Source organism: Leptopilina boulardi, unplaced genomic scaffold (genome assembly GCF_019393585.1).
Source record: "Leptopilina boulardi isolate dan_hultmark-lab unplaced genomic scaffold, ZJU_Lbou_2.1 LbouV2_38, whole genome shotgun sequence".
In the NCBI taxonomy this organism is placed as follows: Eukaryota; Metazoa; Arthropoda; class Insecta; order Hymenoptera; family Figitidae; genus Leptopilina; species Leptopilina boulardi.
Window position 1 is genome coordinate 2,201,761 of NW_026137951.1, and position 20,832 is coordinate 2,222,592.

The 20,832-nt window shown below is 22.5% G+C and overlaps 3 protein-coding genes across 5 annotated transcripts in view; 2 read left to right on the forward strand and 1 right to left on the reverse strand.

The window, feature by feature from the left end:
- Positions 1–23: 23 nt before the first annotated feature.
- Positions 24–8,668, forward strand: LOC127288103 (molybdenum cofactor sulfurase 3). 2 transcript variants are annotated; one of them, XM_051315361.1, is made up of 13 exons: positions 24–173; positions 327–500; positions 717–873; positions 1,030–1,692; positions 1,775–2,760; positions 2,858–3,052; positions 3,129–3,346; positions 3,436–3,598; positions 5,332–5,393; positions 5,692–5,762; positions 6,505–6,619; positions 7,258–7,370; positions 7,780–8,668. In XM_051315361.1, the coding sequence occupies exons 2-13, from the start codon at positions 413–415 to the stop codon at positions 7,967–7,969; spliced, it is 3,021 nt and encodes a 1,006-aa protein (XP_051171318.1). In that variant the 5' UTR covers positions 24–173; positions 327–412; the 3' UTR covers positions 7,970–8,668. The 2 variants fall into 2 exon arrangements, with proteins under 2 accessions (XP_051171318.1, XP_051171320.1); XM_051315363.1 differs by lacking the exons at positions 24–173; positions 327–500 and having other exon boundaries at positions 727–873; positions 1,086–1,692.
- LOC127288122 (migration and invasion enhancer 1) lies at positions 3,845–4,566 on the reverse strand. The gene is made up of 3 exons (XM_051315389.1): positions 4,392–4,566; positions 4,192–4,289; positions 3,845–4,033 (listed from the first exon to the last, which is right to left on the reverse strand). Exons 1-3 carry the CDS (start codon positions 4,418–4,420, stop codon positions 3,870–3,872), a joined length of 291 nt encoding a protein of 96 aa, XP_051171346.1. The 5' UTR covers positions 4,421–4,566; the 3' UTR covers positions 3,845–3,869.
- Positions 8,669–11,376: 2,708 nt separating the features above from the next.
- The window catches only part of LOC127288108 (tachykinin-like peptides receptor 86C), a 60,097-nt gene continuing 50,641 nt past the window's right edge, over positions 11,377–20,832 (forward strand). The window contains exon 1 of one of the 2 annotated variants that reach the window (XM_051315370.1): positions 11,377–13,392. In XM_051315370.1, the coding sequence (XP_051171327.1) occupies positions 13,098–13,392 (295 nt within the window). In that variant the 5' untranslated portion in view covers positions 11,377–13,097. The remainder of the gene's footprint in view (positions 13,393–20,832) is intronic. The other variant, XM_051315369.1, reaches the window with a different exon arrangement.

Consider the following 20,832-nt stretch of genomic DNA (forward strand, 5'->3'; position numbering starts at 1 on the left):
TATAAATGTTCAACATTCGATTAATTATTATTTTCGAATTAAAACATTCAAACCTTTACACTTTGTTAAATAAATTAAAGTCTAAGTAATTCTCACAATATGATTTTGTTTTGAGAAAATATCTATATACTTTACAAGAGTGAAATGAAAGTGAAACTATGGTATTATTGAAAGTAAGTGTGAAAATTTTTTATATGCATGCATATAAAAAAATCAAGGTCAAATTAATAAAAAAAACATTTCCTTGAAAATAGAATATATATTTATTATTGTAAGAATTTTTTTTTATATATTAACCGTATTAACATTGTAATCTGCTTGTTAAGCTCTTAGCAGTGTCAAATGTCTCAAATAGAGAGTTACTCAACTAATAATAAGTTGAGATTAGATATCCCAGTAAATGTGATCCAGCATGGATGTAAAGGAACTCTTGTCGTTTTCTCAAGTTTACAGTAAAGAAACTATCAATTTTCTTAAAACAGAATTTCCTCGTTTAGAAGGTAAAATTAATTTCCTATGATATATATTACTTATAAAATCAAGAATATTTTTTTAATTAAAAAAAAAGACTATTATGATATACGTAAATAGATGACATTGCAAGTTTTTTTTTTAATTAAGAATTTAAAGTAGCTCATCAATAAATAATAATAAAATAAAAGGCATTAAAAAACGTAATGAAACGTTAAATATTATAATTTTTTTTTCTCTTTTAGATGAATGTTATTTGGATCATGCAGGAACCACACTTTATTCAAATACACAAATTAAAAATATAACAGAAAATTTACTATCGTCGAATTATGCTAATCCACATTCCATTGGAATTATAAGTAATTTTACTCATGATTTGATAGAACAAATTCGATTCAGGTATTAACTATATTTTTATTATTCTACTATATTGTTTAATTATGTATTTTTTTACATTTCGTTATATTATTTAAACATAATTTTTAAAATGCAATTTATTTTATTTTGATATTTTAATTTTATTATTTTTTGTTAATTTTATTATTCATTCTATAGAATTTTAGAACATTTTCATGTTTCATCAGAAGAGTACAGTGTAATTTTTACCTCAGGAGCAACAGCGGCTTTAAAAATAGTTGCAGAAACTTTTCAATTTAAAAACACAAAATCCAACGAAGGAAAAGAGTCTAAAAATGGACATTTCGTTTATCTTCAAGATAATCATACTTCCGTGCTTGGAATGAGGGATTTATTATCTAAAAATGGTGCACACGTGGTTTGTCTCCCACATAATTTAGCTTTTGAAACTTTTGGAGGATCAACAATAATTGAAAATGAAATTTCAAATTCAGAGAGTAATTCCTTATTTGTTTATTCAGCGCAATGTAATTTTTCTGGTTTAAAATATCCTCTTGATTGGATTGCAAAAGCACAATGTGCATTAAATAATTTTATTGGCAATAATAGAAATAAATGGTTTACACTTTTGGACGCTTCCGCTTTTGTCGGTACAAATAATTTGGATCTCTCTCTCTATAAAGCTGATTTTGTTTGTCTATCGTTTTATAAAATGTTTGGATATCCCACTGGACTTGGTGCGTTAATTGTTAAAAATTCCAGTTCCAATGTTTTAAAGAAAATTTATTACGGTGGTGGAACTGTTAATGTTGCTTTGAGTTCATCATTTTTTCATGTAAAGCGAGAAAATTTACACGAAAGGTGACGAAATATTTCAATTTTTCAATTGTAATTTGTGTTTGTTAATTTTTTTTTGATCTTAATTAATTTTTGTAAATTTTAGATTTGAGGATGGAACACTACCGTTTCTTTCAATTATTGCACTTGACAGTGGTTTTAAAGCGATTTCTCATATTTCTCTAAACGATATAACGAAACATGTTTTTTCACTCGCGAGATATTTACATCATTCTCTTTTAACTTTACATCACAATAATGGAAATCCAGTGACAAAATTATACAGTGATACTGATTACGAAGATTGTAAATTGCAAGGAGGAATTGTCACTTTTAATATTCTACGTTCAAATGGAGAATACGTTGGTTACATGGAAGTTCTTAACATGGCAGCTTTGTATAAAATTCAGTTAAGAACAGGATGTTTCTGTAATCCTGGTGCATGTCAACGTCATTTAAATCTTTCAAATCTAATGATTATCGAAAATTACGATGCAGGCTATGTTTGTGGTGGATCTAAGGATTTGATTAATGGAAAGCCAACGGGATGTGTGAGAATTTCATTTGGATATATGTCTTCTATAGAGGATGTTGAAAAATTATTGACAATGATTAGAAAATGTTTTCTTAATAAATCTGAAATTGTGAAAATTCCCAATTGGTGGAAAGAGGAGAGAGAAAAATTTTTTAACAAGTACAATAATAAGACTGAGAATTTTATTTTTCATAATAAAATTCAAATAAATGATAATAATATTGAAAATTTTGATAATGATATTGAAAAAAATGAGAATGAATTTCCTTCTTTAAGGAAAATAGAATTATCAGATGGTGTCAAGAAAATTCCAAAACGAATAAATTATGCAAATAATTTACAATTGAAGCGTTTATTTATATATCCAATAAAATCGTGCGCTGCATTTGAAATAAATAATTCATGGATTCTTAATTCAAGAGGATTGCAATACGATAGAGAATGGATGATTGTCACTACAACTGGAGTTTGTTTAACACAAAAACAAGAAGTGAATCTTTGTTTAATTAATCCACATTTAGATATTGATAGAAATGAAATGGAATTATCATTTCCTGGTAATATTTCGATATTATTTAATGTATCGTTTTTTTTTAATAAAACTTTTTTAAGTTTCGAAGTTTTTTTTTTAAATTGAAATAATTTAAATTGCAGGAATGCCGTCTATTCGAATTTCAGTGGAAGATCAATTAGAAGAGAATGTTAATGGCACTATGTGTAGAGGTAAAGTTTGTGGTCACAAGGTAGAAGGTGTTGATTGTGGTAGTGATGTTTCTGAATGGCTTAGTTTGTCACTTGGCCGACCAAATTTAAGACTGATTAGACAGACAAAAAGAATTATTAATAAAGGTAAATTACTCTATTTTTTAAAATTATTAAATTAATAGAAATTTATGCGTAATATATATATATATTTTTTTTTAAGGACCAGATGAGAAAAATTTATCGTTTGTAAGTAAAGCACAATATCTATTAATTAATGAAGCGAGTATATTTTGGTTATACGATAAACTTCGAGATGATTCAGAATGTCATAAAGAAACAATGTTACATCGATTTAGAGGAAACATTGTTGTGAGTGGATGTAGTGCATTTGAAGAAATTAATTGGAAAAATGTTAAAATTGGAAATTGTGATTTCAAGGTATCGTGATATTTAATTTAAATTGAAAATTTATTATCAAAAATTATTCATACTCGGGTGTTGAAAATTTAAATATAATTTTCATACAGGTGGAAGGTCAGTGTAATCGTTGTCAAATGGTGTGTATTGATCAAACTACAGGTGAAAAAACAGTGGAACCTTTACGAACTTTAGCAGAAGAATTTAATGGAAAATTGAAATTTGGAATATATCTTACTAGAAAAAATAGCGATGATTCTATTTTAAAAATAGGTGACAAATTGATTTATGATTAAATGAATTTTTATATATAGAAAACACTTTTCGATTTTTAATAAAGTTATATTGTTTTCTGAAAACGAATAGTTTTAGCAATTTCTTATTTTGGTTTAAATTTTAAAATTTGTTTTTTTTTAAATTTATGTCCAATTTTATTGACATGCAATGATATTGCATAACAATTATTTTATCATAAAAATTATATATATATATACAGAAAGTAAATAATATTACTATATATTATGAGAATAATTGATAAAAATTTTTACTGTATTGAACATTCAATTGGTTGTTGTTTATCCACTTTTCTAACAGGATAACCTTCATATACTTCTCTAACAATTTCACCCACATTATTATGATCTGGGAAGGCCAAAGTTTGAAGTTTAGAATGCACTAATTGTTCATTAATCGATACTTCAAATGCACCTGAAAAAAATATACATAATTATAATTACAAATATCGAATTACATAATTAAATTATTTATAAGAATCTATTTGCTATATGAATGAATATGTAATTATTTTAAAAGTCAACTTTAAAAACATGTTTCTTTAAAATAATATAAATTCAATTGCATATTACCCTCTTTTGCATCTTTACCAGTGACAATTGCATCTGGCACAAAAGATTTAATTGCTTTAGTCATTTCTAAAAATTCTTTTTCATATCCGCACACAACACTAAAACAAATTGTTAAATATTTTATTGAAAACACGTGAATTTACATCATTTCCAATATATAGGTTAGGTGCAAAAAAAATTATTATTTACGATTAATTTACCAATATTCCACATTAACATTAACATCCATTTTGTAAAATTTATTCTAATTATTCTATTCAATTGATATTATTTTAATTTTAAAGAATAAAATTATGTAAAATAGTTAAAAATATGAAGACATTTGATGAATAATGTGAAAATGATTTAAAATGTTTACAACTACAATTGCTACCAATATACAAAAAGTGCCCTTATAATAATGTTGGTAGCACTTTTGATGAATTTCAAATATTCCCGCTAAATTTACAATTGAATTTTTAATTAACCAATCATTTGCGTTTCTGATAACATTTAGCGCTGTGTAAAACTTTTACTTTCGTTATAATAATATCACTTGAGTGGACAAATATTTCTAATTGCTGTTTTTTTAAACGTGTAAATTAAGAAAAAAATTCTTTCAATCATCAATATAAGAAAAAATAATGTAAATTACATGAATTAAATAATTTTAATAATATTATTTTAATACACATATAAAAAAATTTTTAAAAGTGTTTCTCATATTAATTGAAGCGTAAATGAAAACTGTGAACGTAACCAACAGGTGTTTAAGTACTATATAGAAGTAAAATTTTAATTATTTTTCTTAATAATAATAATAATTGTTTTCTTAGTTATCCCAAATGGAAATGTGTTTTTAATGTTTTTAATGTTTTAAATATTTCTAATAATAAAAATAATAGAAATAATAATATATTATTATTATTATTATTATTATTCTTTGTATTGTTGTATAATCTGTGCATTGTATCGAGCACGTATTTTATTATTTGACTCACGTATATTTTTATCACTACTGTGCTCATTTTTTTTTTTTTTTTTTTTTTTTTTTTGCTAGTTTCATGTATTGTGAAAACATGGATTACGATTATTTATTGAAGTTTCTGGCTCTTGGAGACTCAGGAGTTGGTAAAACGAGTTTTCTTTATCAATATACAGATGGAGTATTTCATTCACGATTTGTTTCAACAGTGGGAATTGATTTTAGAGAAAAACGAATGGTAATTATTTATTTGTTAATTTCATTTTCCTTTGAAATTCATATATGAATTATTTATTTATTTTTATGAATCAAAATTGGAATTTTTTATTTGTATTAATATTTATTTATATTTTTATTTAAACGCATATATATTTATGTTATAATAATAAATATAAATTTTTTTAAATTTTAAAATAAATCTACAAAGAATTATTTGGAGAAAATTTTCTTTATAATTTTAATAATAATAATAATAATTTTAATTTTTCTTTGATATTACAAAATTTGTAGTTATAAAATATTTTTCTCTTTTAAAGACATACTCGTCAACAAATGGAATTAAGCATCGTGTACATTTGCAATTTTGGGACACAGCTGGCCAAGAACGGTATAATATTTGCATATAATTATAATATTACAAGTCTATTAATTAATATTAATAAAAATAACATTATATAGAAGTATTTATAAATATGAGATACAATAATATTGTAATTAGATTATAAATAAATATAAGAATATAGTTTTTTTCAATAATATAAAAAATTATTTATTATTATTATTATTATTATTATTATTATTATTACAAAAATTATTTGGTTCAAATATATATATATATTTATTTGATTCAAGTGAATATTTGATAAATAGTCAAATAATGCAAATCACTTGAATTGATAAATAATAGATGAATTTTAATATTATTATTATTATCATCATCACGTTAATACACGCTGTTTTATAATTATACAGAAAGTGGAGAATAAATCTCATTTTTTCTTGTTAGTACCACTTCAGAATGTTAATCATTTTTTAAATGGTTTTTACTTTTATGATTTATTCATCCAAATTATAAAAGACCCAGAGCTAAAATCATTTTTTCTCTTTACTCTTTTCTGTAATTAAAAAGAAAACAATGTAAAAATTTTATTTTTCTATTATTGTGGGAAAATTAAAATTATCCTTCTTTTTGTATATATTATTTAATAGACAAATTAATATTTTATAATTATAATAATAATAATACATAATAATAATAATTATTATTATTAATTATTTTAAAAATTGTAAATAAATTATAAAAATAGAATAAAAAATTTTTTTTTTGTTTTAATTATTATATTTAACAGGTTTCGAAGTTTAACAACAGCATTTTACCGAGATTCAATGGGGTTCTTCCTCTTATTTGATCTGACGAATGAGCAGTCATTTTTAGACGTACGAAATTGGTTGGATCAACTAAGGGTACAATTTGTAACTTAATTTATTATACGTATTAAAGGATTTTTTTCCTTTCTATAAAAATCTTCTTTTTTTTTTTTTATTAGCAATATATAAGGAAGTTGAAAGTTAAAATATAAATATGTACTGCAAAAGAAATTTTGTCAATAAGTTTAATAACATGAATTAAATATAATTTTTTTTTTCCATCTTCATTTTTCATTTTTATGTACCTACTCTTCATCAATATTTGTATGATGTATCATGTTTTCAGAAAATTGACAGAATGATAGAATACCAGCTTATTATATATAAATCGAACTTTCGCAGATGATAAATTTTAACAAATTTGATTTTCCCACCTCGTTACTTGTATAAATAATTTCAAAATATATTTTTTTTCAGCCTGTATAATGATGTTGATAATAAATTAAAATTGATTTATTATTGTAATTGATAAAAATAAATTAAGATAAATTTTATTTTTTATATTATATATTGTTATAATAAAAATATTTTTGATATATAATTTAAATTGTATTTAAATTGTAAAATACAATTTTGAAATTTGAATTGTAGTACTTTTGAGATTAAAAAATATTCATATTCATAAATTTTTGATTCACTATGTAAATTATGTGACTTATTTTTTATTTTTACAGAATCATGCATACTGTGAAAATCCAGACGTAATACTTTGTGGGAATAAATCTGATTTGGAGGACAGGCGAGTTATCAGTGAATACAAAGCACGAGAATTGGCATCGAAATATGGGTATGTCTCTGTTATTATCACCTTTAATTAACTGTTAACAGGCTAATTATGATTTACATCAATATCTTAATATGAAATTCAAAATTTGTTTTCTCGGGAAAAATTGAATATTAAAAATTTAATTAATCGTCATTTATTATTATTTTATAAAATTATTATTATTATACTTTATAAATAAGTAAATAATAAATTAATTAATAATTAATAAATAATTAATAAATAATAAATAAATTTATAATAATAAGTAATTATTAATAATAAATAAATAATAATTAACTATAATATAGTTAATATTATATTATATTATTAGTTATATTATAATTTTTTTTCTATATGAAAATTTGTGTATAGAAATATGCCATAAATTTTTTTTATATAAATAATATATAAAAATTTTTATGACTTTTAGATTAGTTTATATTGAAACTAGTGCAGCAACTGGACAAAATATTGCAAGGGCAGTTGATATTCTATTAGATCGAGTTATGAGAAGAATTGAAGCTACTATTGATCATTCTATTTTTCCTCATCAAAGACTCTTAAGATGCCATGAGAACGATAATTCGCCGTTATCTAAAAAGAAAAAATGTTTTTGCTAATCATTCCCAGGGTGATACCAAAAAAAAAAGAAGAAAAAAAATTCTTTAATTTACATGAACCTGAAGTCCGCAACGTTTTTAAAAACGAAAAATTAAAATAGAATGATTTTTTCAAGTCATTTTATTATTAATTTTGAGTTGCACAAACTTTTAATAAATTAATCTTTTTATAGAAGCCGAATAACTTTAATTTTATGCCAAAGTAATACATATTATCTAATTATTTTTTCGTTTTCGTTTATAAAAACGTTGTGGACTTCAATTTCATTAATTTACATATACTATTAAATATGTTAAGGTTTAAAATTTTAATGAACAATTTCACTTGAATCCTCTTTTTTTATTTAAATATCCTAAAATATTTAAATACATCTCTTTCAACACATTTCAATTTATAATATTGTAAATAATTCATTTATTTTTTGTTTAAATGTTCATGGGATTTTGCCATTATTTTAATATCTCCCTTTACGTTAATAATATATAGAATTTATCGATTGACGATGTGTAACTAAGATATGAAATTTGCAAGTGAAAATAGGGGAGAAAATTCTGATATTCATAAGAGAGAGAGAGAGAGAAGGAAATTGAGTATCAAAATTATCTTTCGACTTAAATTGTGTTCAATTGCATATTTAATATAATATATAAATATATATTTATAATTATTCTTACATGAATAAATTCTATGGAATATAATTTTATTTCTATTTTCTAGAAATATAATAATTTATAATTATAATATAAAATACATAATATAATAATAATAATAATTAATCGCTCCTGAATAAATATATATATATAAATTAATAAATCCAACATTTCTTAATTGAATTCATTTTTTAATAAAAAAAAATCATTCATATCATTCTCAATCAATTATAAATGAACTTTATTAATAAATGTAAATGGTTTTAAAGTAAAATTTTTGATGGAATAAATGAAATATATATTTTCTAATAATAATACACAATACACATTAAAATGAAATATAATATCTTTCGCGTGTTACGATTAATGTAACTTTATGCATTTAATTAGAATATTATTTATTTGTATATTTATACATTTTTCATATATGTATATACAAATATTTATATATATTTTGTGTGTGTAAAATTTTATATTTCATATATGTATAGGAAAACATTTTGAAATATACAAACCGCGGAAATTAAATTAAAAATAATCATAAATTACAAACATATAAAATTTGCTAATTACCTCTTGCGCAACAATTATTTTAATATACGATATAATTAAACATTATTTATAAAAATCTTTCTATAACGAAGTTAATTACTTTTATTATGAAAAAAAAATATTTTAATAACAAATTATATAAAAAATTATAATTATTAAAATATTGACAATTTATAAATATAATCAAATAAATACATGAAAAAAAAAATAGTTGATTAGGTTTCGTTTTCACATTTTCGAGAAGTGAAAATACTTTAAAGATGATTTTGTGAAAAGTTTTTTCTCTTCTTATGTATAGCACCTAAACAACTTTTAGTTTTGGAAACTTTAACCCGTTTGAAAAACTTATCGTCCAGGGAGTTTTACCAAAAAAAGAAAGTTTAGCCCTATACATCAGTTGCTAATGAGCTTTAGAAGTTGATTATTTGACATTAAAAAAAAAAAAACCTAATTAAGAAATATATATAGCAATTCTTTCGTACGTTTTAATTCTTGATTATTTTTATAGCTTTGTTTACAAAAACTATATTATAATTAAATTTCGTTATTTTCTGAGAGATAATTGAGATCTTTTAACTAATTGCAAATTATTCACACGAAAAATTAAAAAAATAGAAAATAAATTTTTTTGGATGCAAATCCTTTACTGTGAAAAAAATTTACTTTTGACTTTTATTAAATAAATATTTATTTGTAGTAAATAAATATTTATTTGTTGCAAATAAATTTTTATTTGTAACAAATAATTATTATTTGAGTCAATTAAAAGGTATTTATTTTACAGAAATTATATTGCTTCGAATATAGTTTATTTGATTCAAATAAAAATTATTTAGTTGAACATTTTTTTTACAAATATTTCGTAATAGACCAAGAACGGTTATTTAAATATTTTTTTCAGTGTAATTTTTTTTTTTTTTTTTAATCAAACACACAGGTAATTAACCAGATAAATATTAGCGTTCAATTTAAATGCATTGCAAAACATTTTGATTTACGAAAAGTGTTTAGCAAATATCATTAAAATAAAGCCGAGAAAATTAGTTAAAAAAAAAAAAGAATATCATTACCGTCCGGATAGAGTTGCAAACAAAAAAAAAAAAAGAGAGATGAAACTTTTTCAATGCTTTTTGACGGTCTGATCACTAGTTTCCGTTTGCATTCTAAATACCAAGTAACTTTAATTTAAAAAAAAAAAAAATAATTAAATTCTCATGAATACTAATTTTTTACAATACCTTTGGGTAATAAAAAAATTAAAATTAGATGACACGTGCGTGATATTGGAAAAAATGATAAATGACTTCAAAACTTTTGATTTTATATGCTCGAAAATTTATTAAAAAAAAAAAAAAATTATTACACTCTTTTTTAACCCCTTAATTTTCTTTATGTCAAATTAATTAACTGACGCAGTACGTGTTTCTATATAGACTGAAAGTGGATTTTCTTGTTTGAAGAAATCTTTTTTAATCTAAATTAAATAATTAAAAATTAAATTTTCCTTCATATTATTTTAATTCTTTTTCTTTTAATTAATTTTTAAACGAAATAAAATTATGTGCAGCTTATTTTATATATATTAAAATTTATTTATTTTTTATTTTTTTATAATTTCTGGTTTTTCTTTTGTATAAAATAATTATATTATTATTCTTCAATTTTCATTTTTCGTTTTTACAACGCAATGAAATAATGTGTTAAACTATATAGTTTATTGCCTTTGTATAATATGTTATTGTTATTTCGAAACAATAGAACGCAAATAGTAAAAGGAAGTGTTATGTTTTGACGTGCGGAAAGGTCTTTTGGTCGTAGAATACTCGTATTTATTCCATCAGCTGACACTTTCCTACTATATATATATATATGTATAACATTTATAAGTGTATATATCCTGCGAGAGGGTAAAATAGTAGGGGATAAAATGTGCTCGTGTGCGCACGCATCTTTGAATGAAAACGCTTTTCAAACCCCCCAGTATCACTAGAGAACTTCTTGGGAAAAGATCCCATAGATTTTTCAAAAAGTTCCTTCCCTTTTTCAAAAAATCGCGCTTTTTTTTAAATTAATTAAATTTATTAATTAATAAATAATAAATTAATATTAAAATTAATTTTTCATAAATAAAGTCACTTAAAAAATGAAAATCTCATTTATTTTAAAAAATTTATTTTAAATAATTATTATATTAATTTTTCCACTTAAAATTTAATGGTTTTTTTTTTTATTTTCTTCGCGATTCAATAAAAATTAAAATTAATCGTTTTTTGTTACATATAATAAAAATGTGTAAAAAAAATGTTTCTTTAAGGGAAATTTTTTTCTGAATAAAATAAAAATAGTGTTTTGTGAAAAAAAATGAAGTTTCAATGTGCGATAAGTGCTTTTTTTAAAAAAAAATGTGCCATAAAGGGAAAAATATTTTGAAATATAGAAAAGAAAAAAAAAGTGTTGAAAAACTTGTGTATAGAAATTAACGGGAAAAGTTTTACCGATATATATTATATATATATATATTCAAGAAATTATGGATATCAGCGAATTTTACAGTGAAGAAATTTCAAAACTCTTGATAAATGTGAAAGTGGATCGCGGTGTATCGAGTCAAAACCGCTTTTGCTTAATCAGAATTTATGCTGATTGGCTGTGGACGCGTTGTTCCGAGAATATGTTTTGGACCCACATAAGTACACCTACGGGAATTTTAAAGCAGAACGGATGTACTTGCGGGAAAGTTTACAATACTTGCTTACAAAACATTTGAGACCACAAAGCAAGATATAAGCGATTCAAGTTAGTAGTGACCAAAATATAAAAATTTTCCTTTTCAAAGAAAAAAAAAAAAAAAAAAATGAAGAAAAAACAGAAAAATTGAGAAACAAAATTAATCGTTAATTATAAAAAGGTAATTAGAAAAATAAAAAAATAATAACTAAATTAAAAAAAGTACATCAGAAATAAAAAAAAAATGTTATAATTCGGTAATGAAGAATTAAGGAAATAAATGAATAGAAAAAAAGATAGCTGACAATAAAAAAAAGTAAGAGGGAAAAGTATATATATATATCAGTTGGACAATGACAATCGGGAATAAGGAAATAAAAAAAAATAAAAACTATAATCGTATAAGTAGGGGAATAAATAAATAATAAAAAATGACAGTAAAATGAAAGATTAACCAACAGTAAAGGAGAATAAAAAAATATTTAAACGAAAAATTAAAAGTGGAAAAACAATTCGATAAATAAAAGAATAGCAAAATATTAATTCAATTTGACGGTAAAATATATACTTCTGTTTAAAATGATAAGTACAAAACAAAAAATTGAAGAAGGAACAAAAATGATATCTAAAAGTAGAGATGGAAAATAATTGAAAAGTAAAAAATTTTCTATTAAAAAATAAGAACGAAAAAAAAATAATAAAAAAAACGCGAAAAGAATTTTTAAAGTTAAACAATAATTTAATTAATAAATTCAAAAATTATAATAATTATTATTATAAATAAATATTACAAGTATATTAAAACAAAATAATCGAAAAATAAACCAGGGAAAAATATAAAAATTATAAATTTATTAATTGAAAACAAAGAAAAAAATGAAAATAAATCGAAGGAAAATATAAACGAAAATTTCTAATAATATTAGAAGAGAATCAAGAAGACGAAAGAAGGTAAAATTAAAAATAAAGAAGAACCCAAAAAAGAAGAAGAAAATAGGAAAAAATTTATTCCATTGTTGAATGAAATCGAAATATTTGATTGACGGAAATAAGAATGCGCATCTACTGAATATAATCGTGAAATATGATTTACGATTGGAAAATGAAAAATGACTACTGTATAATAAAAAGGTGATTTGGCAACGCAAAAAAAAAGAAAAGGTTCCGCACAAGTGTAGAAGAAATATTATAGTAGATAATGAATAGCGTTAGTTTGGTTAACTTGCATAATTGTACTGCACTGGTACTAGATCAGAACATTACTCTATTGATGGGATTAAACCGCAGTGAGCTTTTGCAGGTCCTCAAGGAAGCTTTAGATAGATCGTTACAACGTGAGGTACTTCGCGATGCTCTTTCAGATTGTCTTCAAACAAATCAACAACGACCCTTTGACCTACCATGGTGGCAGAAACTCGTCTGGTCTCTTGTCTATGCAATAATTCTAATGGTGGCTACTGGTGGCAATATTATTGTCATGTGGATTGTTCTTGGTGAGTCTTAATCATTATTGTTATTATTTCAATTTTCACATTATCATTCGCAATTTAATTCTCAATTCTATTTCAAATCGTTTTTCACCTGCAAAAGACGAATATATTTTTCAATAATTGAATTTTATTTTATAAAAACGAAATTAATAATTTAATTATAATTATAATTCACTGATTAATTTTATAGTCAGACTATATTTTTATTTTAAAAAAAACTTTTTTTTATTTATTTTCTTATTTAATGTCTCCACTGAATTTTTGACTTACTGAATATTGAAACTAGGGAAAATTGAAGTGTCTGACTAAAATTGACTACTGAATATATGAATTGTAAGATTTTTAAATAAGTCTCGCCAAAAAAGTCCTTATACTACTGAATACTAAAAGCAGAGAAAATTAAAATGACTAAAATTTACGATTGTTACGAATTATAATAATTATTTTTTATAAGTCTGATCAAAAATTACTTATACCACTGATTTTTAATTTAGTATAGAATTTAAAATATTTTGACTGACTAAACTAATTTTTAACTACTGATGATGTTAAAATTTAGTAGAATTAAATTTTTATCAGTATGACTAAAATATATTTTTTTACCACTGAAATTATAATTAGAATGCATTAAAATGTTGTCTGACCGAAACCGACTTATACTACTGAATATTAAAAAACTAGAAAAAAATTATAATCTTATGCCTGACCTAAAGAAAACTTGACTACTGATATTACGAATTATAATAATTATTTTTTATAAGTCTGACCAAAAATTACTTATACCACTGATTTTTAATTTAGTATAAAATTTAAAATATTTTGGCTGACTAAAATAATTTTTAACTACTGATGATGCTAAAATTTAGTAGAATTAAATTTTTATCAGTCTGACTAAAATTTTTGTTTACTACTGAAACTATAATTAGACTGCATTAAAATGTTGTCTGACTGAAACCGACTTATACTACTGATTTTTAATTTGGTATGGAATTTAAAATATTTTGGCTGACTAAAATAATTTTTAACTACTGCTGATGCTAAAATTTAGTAGAATTAAATTTTTAGCAGACTGACTAAAATTTTTGTTTACTACTGAAACTATAATTAGATCATACTAAACTTTTGTCTGACCGAAACCGACTTATACTACTGAATATTAAAAACTAGAAAAAAAATTATAATCTTATGCCTGACCTAAAGCCAATTTGACTACTCATATTACGAATTTTAATAATAATTTTGTATATGTCTGACCAAAAATTACTTATACCACTGATTTTTAATTTAGTATAGAATTTAAAGTATTTTTGGCTGACTAAAATAATTTTTAACTACTGCACACTGAGAGAAATGGATAGTAAGAATTTGATAGTAAAAAGAAAGATTGTACAAGGTACTATCATTGTGTTACTGACAAGAATCTACTATCAACATTTTACTATCCAAGATGTTACCCAAAGACGTAAAATATGTTAGCTTTTGGATTGTAGTCACTACTATCAAATATTGTAAAAATTAAATGTGAGCGCATGCGCTGATTGTGGTGTATACTTCGCCTATTCAATTGCGGTCCTTGTGTTTTCATGCACGTGTTTATATATAGTGAAAAAAATTGTGAATAAAAAAATGGACGAGTTTGTTAAAAATTTATTAATGTCGTGGAATATGGAATCTTTGATTCCATCTTTTGGAGGTAGGTTTATTATTTTGATTGAATTAGCGAAGACTGAAGTGTGAACGTGTTTATAACCTCAAAACAATTTTGCGTTGTTTAGACGGTGAAATTGATGAAGAATCGTTTTACTTACTGGACAATGGTACAATATCACTCATTATACCAAAACCAGGACCTCGCTTAAAATTTTTTAAAAAATTTCAAGATTACAAAAATCAAGTAATTTTTTTTTTCGTTGTATAAATGTACATGTGTTTATTGAAATTTTTTTTTGGAAAAAAAACTTTTTCATTTTTTTTCTTACTTTTTTTAAACTTAAAAATTAGTAAAATAATACAAATTCAATTGACTCTGTGAAAAAAATATACCGTTTGATAAATATATTTATGTTTAAGCAAGTCCTTTTTATAGACGGAGTGAAAAAATAGACATACTCTTTTTTATGTAAAAAGTTTAAAGTTTAAATTCTTATCGAAATGTCTTATTAAAATAAAATGAAATTATTTAAGTTTGCAAAAAAAGCGAGGTTAGGTTCGTGTATATTTGCCACTCGAGAACGTAAAGAGATCGTATAAAATTTTTAACATCAAAGATTGTAAATTGTACAATCAAATTTCTATAATCATCTGATAGTAAATACTACAATCTATATCGCTGTCTGTATATTTAGCACTAAATATGGTTGCCCTTAACATCATTATGTTACCCAGTAGCATAAATTTCTCTCCGTGTGATGATGCTAAAATTTAGTAGAATGAAATTTTTATTAGTCTGACTAAAATTTTTGTTTACTACTGAAACTATAATTAGATCATACTAAACTTTTGTCTGACCGAAACCGACTTATACCACTGAACATTAAGAAACTAGAGAGAATTAAAATGTTATGTCTGACTAAAACTATCTTTGACTACTTATTTTACGAATTATAAGAATTTTGTACAAGTCTGACAAAAAAAGACTCATATCACTGATTTTTTATTTAGTAAAGAATGTCAAGCATTCTTTCTGACTAAAACAATTTTTACTACTGACGATGCTAAAATTGCAAAAATCAAATTTTAGTAGTCTGACTAAATTTTCTTTTACTCCTGAAATTATAATTAAAACTGCATTAAACTCTTGTCTGACTAAAACCAACTTTTACTACCGAATATGAAAAACTAGAAAAAATTAGAATGTTATGTCTGACTAAAAATAAACTTGACTACTGAAATTATGAATTGTAAGAATTTTGTATATGTCTGACCGAAAATGACTTATACTACTGATTTTAAATTTAGTAAAGAATTTGATGCATTTTGTCTGACTGAAACTCTTTTTTACTACTGAAATTTTAATTACACTGTTGTTTGATTTAAATTTAGTTATATCACTGAAATTACAAATGTTGAATAATTTTAATCATTTTATCTGACTGCAACTCACTTTTACTTCTTAAACTTGAATAATTTAATTATTAAATTATATTTTGTCTAACATTAATTAACTCGCATCACTAATAAATTGTTTAAACAATTTACAATTGTCTGACAAGAGCTATTGTTAAATTTAAACTATACATTAACACAGAATGACTGAATCTAATTTATACAATTAAATTTAAAAGAAATTTATAATGTTTTGTCGGATTAAAACTGCCCTTAAAATTATTTGTACGCAAAATTTAGATTTTCAAAAGTCTGACAGCAACACTCCTTTTCTCAGTGATATAAGTCAGTTTCTGTCAGACTGTTAAATTTTTTTTTTTTTTTAAATGCAGCATCATAAGAAGTTTGAGTCAGACATAACTTTTTAAGTGCTTTTGCACTGAGGAAAAATTATATTTCAATCTAAATACAAATATAATTTTTGATGATTTTTTTTAGTTTAACTCAAACTATAAGCTTGATATTAATAAATAGGAAAAATTTACTAAATTATTTTTTTAAAAAATAATATTTATTTGAATAATATATATTTAATTCAAAAATATATTCTATTTCGGTTAAGGGAAAAAAAAATAATTTTCGAAGTTGAGTTATATTTTTATGTCCCAGTTTCAGTAGTATAAAATGAGTTTAGTTCTATGTAATCAGTAGGTAAAAGTGAGTTATATAGTCAAACTGGTCGTAATTTTTGTAAATTTTACAAATATTTTTGACTGTACGCAATAATGCATTATATTTCAATTTTTCTTTCGATGAAAATTATCTTATGTAAGATTAATTTTAATCCTCATCCTTCTTCTTTATCTTCTCTTGTATAATAAATCGCTAACTAATTGTGAATTTCTACCACTTGTTAGATGCTTACGTAATATTTGTACAGCCCCTTATATATGTGTAACCCCTTATATAAATCCGGTAAAATAAATGAATTCAATAAATTTTTTTGCTAGAATGAGATATTTATTCTATTTAAAGGTCATTTTTATCTGATAAACAATTTTTTTTTCCCAATAGAATTGAAATTTTATTGACATAACCCTTTCTGACATTTACCTTTACCTTAACAAAAAAAAATTCTCTTATACTTTTTGCACTGATAAAAACGATATTTTCGTTTATTTTTAATATAAAGTGCTTTTTTTATTAACTCGAAAATTGAAACGACGTTTCACTTTCTTTGAAAAAAAAAAAAAAACATTAAGCCAATCAATAAGGCTCTTAATGAAACAATTATTTCCTCTCAATAAAGTGAATTCTAATTGTCAAGAACAACTCTTTCTACTTAAACGTGGATAATTTGATTTTATTTGAGAAAATTTTTGATTTTGATAAAATAAATAAAATTGATTTTTACTTTTATTCTCTAAATTTGAATTAGTGAGAATTCGTTCCACTAATTAAAATTAGCAGAAATTTTAACTAATTTTTAGTTAAATACTACTGCTATTTCATTTAGTAGTATATTTTTTTTCTAAAGTTTTAGTAAAAAATGACTAAAAATTAATAAGAAATTTTAATTAATTTTTAGTAAAATATTACTATTTGACTTAGTAATACTTTTTTTTACTAAAGTTTTAGAGAAAAATGACTAAAAATAAGTAGAAAGTTTTTACTAATTCAAATTTAAAGAGCAGATTTTTTTAAAAATTAAAAAAAAAATAAAAGTTTAAAAAACTTTTTAAATCTAAATTAGTAAAAAGTGAGCTACTAATTTAAATTAGTAAGAATTTTCTCTAATTTTTAATCACTTTTTATTAAAACTTTAGTAAAAAAAATTTTAAACTACTAAATCAAATAGTAATATTTTACTAAAAATTAGTAAAAATTCTTACCAATATGAATTAGTAGCTCATTTTTCACTAATTCAAAAGAGAGTAAGAATTTTTTTTCCTCGTTTTTGTTGCGTACAAAATCAAAATTTCTGATTTTCTAATATTTATAAATGAAATTCATTAATTTTACAAATATATTTTGTTTTACACAATATATAGTTATTCGGTAAAAAAAAAAATTAAATTACTGATTTATTAAGTAAAATCGATACTAAATTCTACTCGCAGTGTGAGAATGGTGAAAATTAATTTGAACATAAATAGAAGAGATAGAAATCTGATTTCTCATCAAGTGCTACACGTAGAGTCAGTGCTGAAATAAAAAAAATAAAATAAACAAAGGATTGTAGAGAGAAAATTAAAAACGTTTTTTCTCTTTCACTTGATAAATAATACAACAATAGCGAATTCTTTTGATAATTGATAACTTTAAAACAACATTGATGAAAGTCTTTTTCTTCCAAGGTGTTAATTGCAATATTAAAAAAAAAAAAAGGAAAAGATCGAAGCAAGTAGAAATGATAATATTTATAATTATAAAAAATTGAGAAAACGGTGCCATTAAAAAAAATTCCTAAATTTTTGTTTGGTATTTTTAATATTAAAATAAAATTAAATTATATTAAAATAAATAATAAAATAAAAAGAAAACATTGATAAAATTTTTATATTAAAATTTTGGATAAAATTAATTGAATCTTTGTTTTATTTGAATCAGTCGAGCATAATTATCGTTATTCGCTGTACTGTATAAAGATAAATTGCTTGCGAGTAATAAATTAGAGGCCGATAATTTTGTCCAATAATCATGTCAGTCGTTTGAAGGTAAACTATTCTAGAATAATGTGATGTGACACACCTGGATACTGCGATGATAATTCAATTGTGATAATGGATACAATACATATATTGGATTGGTTGCTAATTAAGTTTAACAATTATATTTATGAGCTTTGATTTTGAGCCAAATAAACGACGCTAAATATATAAATATGTTCACTTCATGGATATATATATATATCTATTTTATACGTATAAACACATTTTCTATACATATACATATATTTTTATAATTTATATGCATTTCGTTTACATTAGCATAAATTACTAATTATTATAGTAATTATTAGTATTAATTATTAATAAGAAATTAATTATTAGTATTAATTGTTTAATTAGTAATTAATAACTAGTAATTAATAATTATTAATTAATAATTAATATTTAATAATTAGAAATTGTTAATAATTAATAATAATAATTAATAATAATAATAATTAATAATAAAGAATAATTAAGATAATAAGAATAATTAAGATAATAAGAATAATTAATAATTAATAATTAGTAATTAATATTTAATAATTAGAAATTGTTGCCATAGTAATTAATAATTAATAATTAGTAATTAATAATTAGTAATTAGTAATTAATAATTAGTAATTAATAATTAGTAATTAGTAATTAATAATTAGTAATTAGTAATTAGTAATTAGTAATTAGTAATTAATAATTAGTAATTGTTTAATTAATAATTAATAATTAATTATTAGTAATATATAATCAATAATTACTTATTCATAATTAGTAATTATTTTTATTCTAATTTTTTATTCAAATTTTGAAAATTTCAAAACACAGAAAATTATAAGGTATTAAAAGAAGCGTTGCAGCTTATTTTAATGCCTTTTAATCTTCTGTGAAACCATTTTTATAATTAAAAATATAATATTAAAATTAAAAACCATTATTATAATTTTTCGAATTAATTTAAATACGTTGTTGTGATTTTAGAATTCATTTTACATTTCGAGCGGTATGTTTACATTGTAGTATACAAAAGGCTACCTTAATCCTTCAGGTCATAAACAATGTGGTGGGAAAATCCCAAAGGTAATTCAATCAGTTGCAATTCGAATTTACACCTTGTTTAGATGTGATCAACGTGAGTTTAAATTTTGTAAATTTTAAAATCAGTGTTAAATTTTTTTTTTATTTCTAACGTTTTTTTTTTTTTTTTTATTAAATATTGTCATAATATTTGAATATATATAGTTTCGGGAGTGCTCGAATTTTTTAAATTCATGAACGAAAAAATTGTATTGTGTTAATTTTTTTTTTTTGTCATTTTAGTAAATTCTTTTTGTTTCGCGAGTGTTTGAAATATATTAAAACCGCGATCGCTTAAATTCTTTAGAAAAAGTATTTTTTTATTTAATTTAAATATCGGAAATTTTCGAAATGTTTAAAATCGCGTGTGTTTTGTGCTGTGAATCTGATACATACATCGGTTTGCAGAGTCTAAGGTTAGAAATATATATATTTTTTTTTCCAAACAATAATTACTAATATGTTATGTGATATTTGATAGCACATTATAATTGAATTTATTTTTTAATTTCAATTTCCTCTTTCGTAAAAGAATTAATAAGTTGTTTAAAAAAAAAAAAAAAAAAAAAGAACTAGTATTACATCCTGAAAAGTAAAACTTTTGCGTATTAAATTT

Coding starts and splice junctions, on each gene's coding strand:
- LOC127288103 (XM_051315361.1), top strand. CDS start 413: ATGGATGTAAAGGAACTCTTGTCGTTTTCTCAAGTTTACAGTAAAGAA. Junction 3,599..5,331: donor TGATTCTATTTTAAAAATAG/GTGACAAATTGA, acceptor ATCAATATACAG/ATGGAGTATTTCATTCACGA. Junction 5,394..5,691: donor ATTTTAGAGAAAAACGAATG/GTAATTATTTAT, acceptor TCTCTTTTAAAG/ACATACTCGTCAACAAATGG.
- LOC127288122 (XM_051315389.1), bottom strand. CDS start 4,420: ATGGATGTTAATGTTAATGTGGAATATTG. Junction 4,290..4,391: donor AATGTTAATGTGGAATATTG/GTAAATTAATCG, acceptor AATTTGTTTTAG/TGTTGTGTGCGGATATGAAA. Junction 4,034..4,191: donor TGGTAAAGATGCAAAAGAGG/GTAATATGCAAT, acceptor TATTTTTTTCAG/GTGCATTTGAAGTATCGATT.